We start from the raw sequence: 6,000 nt of genomic DNA, 5'->3' as shown, positions 1-6,000 counted from the left end.
TAATTTTAAATCTTTCGTGCATATTTATGAAAGCAAGCTTTCTAGCTCTTTCTCTGGCAACTTTTAATTTTCTCTCCCAGAATGGATGGAAGTGTTTTTATGTAATACATATCACATCCCACATAATTTCTGGAAGGTAATGTTTTATTGTTGAATCTCCTAATTTACATCATGTATTTTTAAGTTTACTTATAAAATGTTGTCACAGGGAATAACAATATGAACGTGATTATTATTCACTTATTTTCTTTTTTAAAATAAATGACTATAAATAACTATCTCTTGCATTAGAATCAGGATATCATAAAAACCTCACTAGCTGAACATATTTTAGTGTTAATACTGATGCAAAAAATGAAATAGAGACCAAATATTTTTAAATAGCACTATATATATTTTATGTACTGTATACTCATATCAAAACTTGCCATTTCTATTAAGAAGCTGATAAGTTACTCTCTAATTTCATAAATTACACCACAACTGTGAAAATATGGACAACTATTTTGTATCTGTGCTGCTATATAAGATACTTAAAGTTTATACAGAAAGGTGCAAAATTACAGAGGTGAAGTAATGGGAATTCATGAACATTTCACCTGAATTTCCACTGGCCTTTTTCTTCAGCCAGAATCATTTTGATATCCTCTGAATATGCTTTTAGAAATGAATGTGGTATCTGTTTCTTCAGTAAATACACATACACACATTTTAGGTATATGTGTGTATATAGAGTTATACAAGTGTATATAAAGATATATACACATATATACACACGTGTATTAGTCTACATATGTATATATATTTCTGTGTGCAGTTAAACATACATGCACACTTAATGTCCTTTGGTTTATTTTCAGACTGTTAATGAGAAATGAAATTTTGATGATTTCCATTTATTTTTGCTTTAAGTCTAAACTGGTTTAAAAAGACCTTTGCAACATGTAATAAATTTCTTTTAAAAATCATAAATATTATTACATCATAAAGCATTCTATAGAGAAGATCATATGGTGTTAGAGAAGGTAGAAATCCATGCCAACATGGGAGAAAAGAGAAAGAACCTGGGTTTTCCAGGCTTTCCCACCTTCAAGGAAGGGCCCTCCTGCTCTGTGTTGCCAACTTAGAGATGAGGAACTCCAGGCTACTCCCACGGAAAGGGAGAAATGTAGCCAGAAGGGGTGGATCAGTTCTTGGGAATCAAATCAAACCAACACATCAGTTCTGGGGGGTTGGGGGGGAACTGGTGAGCTATTCCTTGGGTAGGAGAACAAAGTGACAGCCTCTCGGAAAGCCTTTCTACTTGGTGATGAGATGCTGTCTCTGGGGGTGACTGGGGGAAGGGGGCATGTTACCTTTGGGTTGCAGGTTAAAGCCCCTCCTGGACTGCTTGGCTGCCACAACTGTAGCTGACTGTAGTGGTTTCTGTGCGAAGGGCTTCTGCCTCCTTCGGGTCTCAAGTTACAGGGAGATGAGCTGGCTTTTCCCCCTTCAGTGGGAAGGAGCTCCATACAAATGGGGGTTCCTGTGAAGTGGCTGCCCACCTCTCCAAACCTGACCCCTTGCCTTCACACACCTCTTCCAGAACAGAGGCTATTTCCCCAACTCATCAACTGTAGAAGCTGTTTTCCTCCAATCGTGTGTGGAAAGCTCTAGAAAATGCTCACCTTCTCTCCCCTTCATCAGATTAAGAAGCCCCAGAGCAGCAACAGAAAGGAACATCCCTGTGCTAAGAACTACTAAGCTACTCTTTCCTAGATGTGTCTCCATCCTGCCTTCCTTTTTTTTTTTTTTTTTGGCATAACTATGGGAGGAGCCCCAGAAAACTGGGGCTGGAGAAAGACTAGGCACACGGAGAGTGAAGGGGGCATCTCCCAGAGTTTACCATAACTCTGAGCAGAGGCTGATGAAAAGGCAGCCAGGCCTCTGAGCTCTTACGCCTACTACACTGGCGAGCCGGACAAGCTACAGTGCTGACCGTGGTGGTAAGATTTCCTGCGTTCATGCTTTTGGACTCTCTCCTCCCCATCTGGTAACTAGGGGACCTTTCGATTCGCGCCACCTTCATTTACATCCCTGGAAAATCTTGCTAAAAATCAACACATCTTTCCCCAAAGGATTTACAGCATCTGAGCTTTAAGAGACTCAGAGCTCACCTCTCATAAACCTGGCTCCTCCTTTTACATAATGGGTCCTCCCTTGAGCTCGTGAATAAAACGTCCTTGGAGTCCCCAGGGCTGGCTTATTTAAATGCTTTCTCTTCTCTTCTATGAAAGAAATGGAGGGGGAGAGCTGTCCTGGGTTGGTTGGCACGATATCACCTATCTGAAGGATAGAAATGAAGACCTTGAAGTCACAAACAGGACAGAGGTATGGGTGGGAGCATTGTATTTGGGGCACAGAATAGAAAAGGTTGCTTCCATGGGAATGAAAAGAATCACTGACAGTGAGCGAAGCTTCAAATCTAGACGTGGGCATCGCTGGTGTAGGGGGAGGGTCACTGCTAGGTTCCTGGAGGGGGCAGCGGGGATGGGGGAGGGGGGCCAGGTGCTAGTCCTTGCCAAGGATGCTCTTCAGGCTTCTCTGCACGGCCTCGTCCAGCTCTTCCTCCAGCTCCTCCTTCTTGGACATGGCCAGCTTGGACTGGTAATCCCGCACCACCTGGTCAATGTAGGGGGCACTCTGCGTGCCGTGCAGCATCAGCGTCCACTCCTTCAGCACCCCCTTCTGGGGTGCACTCCCCACGAAGCCCAGCTCCAGGATCCAGGTGCCCCTGGCGTCCTCCCCCCAAGTATGGGTGGTCATGAAAGGCCACTTGTCGAAGCCCACCTTGGCGTCGTCGTCCCGGGGGCGCCGGCTCAGCAGGATGGACTTGGTGCCCATGGGGGACGTCATGTTGATGTTCAGGTCCCCTCTCCTGGTTGCGTTGACCGTGACAACCGCTTGGACATGCTCCAGGTAGCGGACGAAGTTTTCCTTCCCCTCGCATGCGTCGGTCGTGAGCGTCAGCACCAGCTTGCCCGTGGTCGGAATTTTCCTGAGGGCAGAGTGGCGAGGAGACACAGTGAGGGGTGGGGACACTATCCCAGGGTTTTTTGTTGTTTTTAAAAGAAATTTTGGCTGCATCCTGGGGCATGTGGGACCTTAGTTCCCCCACCAAGGATTGAACCCACGCCCCCTGCATTGGAAGTCGGAGTCTTGATCACTGGACTGACTGGGGATTCCTAAGGGTTTTGAAGGCCCCTCTGGGGAGTGGGGAGAGCAGGGACTCTGGGGTTAATTATTATACCAGCTGTGTGACCCTGAGAAAGTCACCTGCAGTCTCTGATGTATTTGGATGTAGGATGCAGCCGATGCAGTTGATCCTCTTCCCACTTCTCCCAGGTCTCTGCTGGGTTCTCTTGCAGCCTAGGCCCCTGTGGGCTCTGACGGCAAAATGTCAGGGATTTGATCCGGAAGGGAAAACCCTAACCAATGATTGACAGGAGGAGGTGAGTCAATATAGCCTGCTTTCCTCACTGCTGGTGGGGACAACTCAGTGTCCCCAGTGGGGTTGAGCCTAGTTACCCAGGGCAGCGAGGTGCCAGTCAGTGCATCCTCAGTGTCCTCTCTACTGGTTGCTCTCTTTCCCTGTCTATATCCCCTCCTCCTCACCTGTGTCTCCTGAGATCATCTCTCAAAGAAAACAAAAACAAAAACGACTGTCAGCACCTGAGTCCCACCAGGGCAACTGAGAGTGAGACGGGAGCTCAGAACTCTTTCTTTTACAGCACTAAGTACTTTGATAAAGAGAAATTATTGCTAAAGTGATTGCTATGACTAGCATAACAATGTGACTGCAGCTCAGAAGTGACTGGTCACAGCCACACCTGACCGGTATGCAGTTGAGCATACCCTCCACTCTCTATTGAGCTGCTTCTGCTATTCAGGTCAAGTGTTAACATTGATTTCCAAATTCACTTAAAATTCAGAGTTTGTCATGACCTTCAGGGGCTTCCCTGGTGGTTCAGATAATAAAGAATCTGCCTGCAATGCGGGAGACCCGGGTTCAATCCCTGGATGGGAAAGATCCTTTGGAAAAGGGAATGGCAACCCACTCCAGCATTCTTGTCTGGAGAATCCCCATGGACAGAGGAACCTGGTGGGCTACAGTCCATTGGGTTGCAAAGAGTCCCACACCACTGAGCAACTAACACTTTGCTCAAGAAGCTGAGTGGGCGGGGGAGGGTGGGGGCTGAGCCAGACAGGATGCTCGGGGAACGCGCTGTCGGGGCGGGGGTGGTGGGCCAGGCTGCCTCTGCTCACTGCCTTGGATGGTCCAGCGCAGGTGCCTCACAGCCAGGTCTGTTTTTCCCTTTTATTTTAGTCAAGCATCCTTCATGGATTCTCCTGATCAAGTCTCTTTAGAAAACTGCTTTTCGAGTTGACCGCTTCTCTGGGAAGATGAGCACTGAGGAGACTCATAAACCCGACAGTCGCCACTCAGCGGCTCCCAGCCCGTTTCCGAGCAGCCCCGCATAGACTTGGCCGCTGCCGGGGGGTCATGGAGCCCTGCGGCTGGCCCCAGAGAAGCTTGATTCCTGACAGTGAGGGCTGCTTCTGCCAGAGACCCAGCTGGTCTGGGTGCTGCCCCTGGAACCTCGCTGCCCAGCCTCTGAGTTCTTCCAGCATGGCATCTGCCCCAGACCTTGCTCATCAGCACCTGAGATCAAGTTCAGGTGGAAAGGGGTGGGTGAGGGGGCAGAGGGCACCCAGGAGACCAGAGCCCTTCCAACAAGGCCTGACCTCCCCCACCCCAAATTTCCCTGGCTGGTCTGACCGCCCTATTGCCTATCACCACTGTTTAGATGCCTTCCTTGTGCCCAGGTGAAGCTGGCTGAATAGTCATTCATTCCACAAATATTGATCCCATGACTGCTAAATTCCAGGTGCTGTTCTAGGCCCTGAGGACATACCAGCAAATGGGACAGGCTAGGCTCCTGTCCTTGGGAAACCCAACTGAGTTCATGCTGAAAGTGCTCTCAAGGGAGGGGATATACACATATAGTTATGACTGACTTGGGGCTTCCCTGGTGGCTCAGATGGTAAAGAACCTGCCTGCAGTGCAGGAACTGTGGGTTTGATTCCTTGGTGAAGGGAATGGCAACCCACTCCAGTATTCTTGCCTAGAGAATCCCCATGGACAGAGGAGCCTGGCGGTCTATAGTCCATGGGGTCTCAAAGAGTCTGACATGACTGAGTGACTAACACTTTCACTTTTCATGACTGACTTGCCTTGTTGTATGGCAGAAACCCACACAACATTGTACAGGATATATTCTCCAATTAAATAAATTTTATAAAAAAGAGATCTCAAGTTTCCTTTCATTAAAATAATGCTTCTGAGACCACCCACAAAATTCAGTCTTCTGGACCTTATCTAAAAATCTCAGAAATCAGAACCTCTGAGGAGTGGGGCCTTGAGAGATGTATTTTACCACACAAACCAACACATTTCTATATACTTTCTTTTTCTATTATTTGGGCACACTGGGTGGCTTGTGGGATCTTAATTCCCCAACCAGGGATCAAAACTGGGCTCCCTGCAGCAGAAGCGCCAAGTTCTAACCACTGGATGACCAGAGAAGTCCCCCTTTTTTTTTCCCTAAGAAATTTCTATATATTTTAAAGTTTAAAATTGCTGTCATAGTATATGTGTACATGTGTATTTTGCTGAGAATAAAACTGTCTCAACAGATCACTTGGGAAATTCTTGATGAATTTGTATAAAACCCTGTAAGAACCATATAGGCAAGAACATCTATATATATAGTGACATGAATTTAACCTGAACAGCTGAAACATAATAAAAGACTTTTCCAGATTAAAAAAATATATATAATGCTGCTAACACTGGGTAAGCTCCCAGCTGGTTGTGAGTCTCTGGGATGGTCACACTTCAGGGCCTCAGATTCCTTGACTAACATGAGGGCATCAGATGGCCTATTTCCAGTGTTGCCT

The 6,000-nt window shown here is 46.9% G+C and overlaps 1 protein-coding gene across 1 annotated transcript in view; it reads right to left on the bottom strand.

The window, feature by feature from the left end:
- Positions 1 to 371: 371 nt before the first annotated feature.
- The window catches only part of PCSK2 (proprotein convertase subtilisin/kexin type 2), a 239,685-nt gene continuing 234,056 nt past the window's right edge, over positions 372 to 6,000 (bottom strand). Inside the window, exon 12 of the mRNA XM_061436282.1 lies at positions 372 to 3,037. Coding sequence (XP_061292266.1) covers positions 2,551 to 3,037 — 487 coding nt within the window. The 3' untranslated portion in view covers positions 372 to 2,550. The remainder of the gene's footprint in view (positions 3,038 to 6,000) is intronic.

The sequence above is a fragment of the Bos javanicus genome, chromosome 13 (assembly GCF_032452875.1).
Source record: "Bos javanicus breed banteng chromosome 13, ARS-OSU_banteng_1.0, whole genome shotgun sequence".
NCBI classification, from domain to species: Eukaryota; Metazoa; Chordata; class Mammalia; order Artiodactyla; family Bovidae; genus Bos; species Bos javanicus.
Note: the sequence above shows the minus strand (reverse complement) of the source record. Positions and strands in the feature narration are given on the sequence as shown.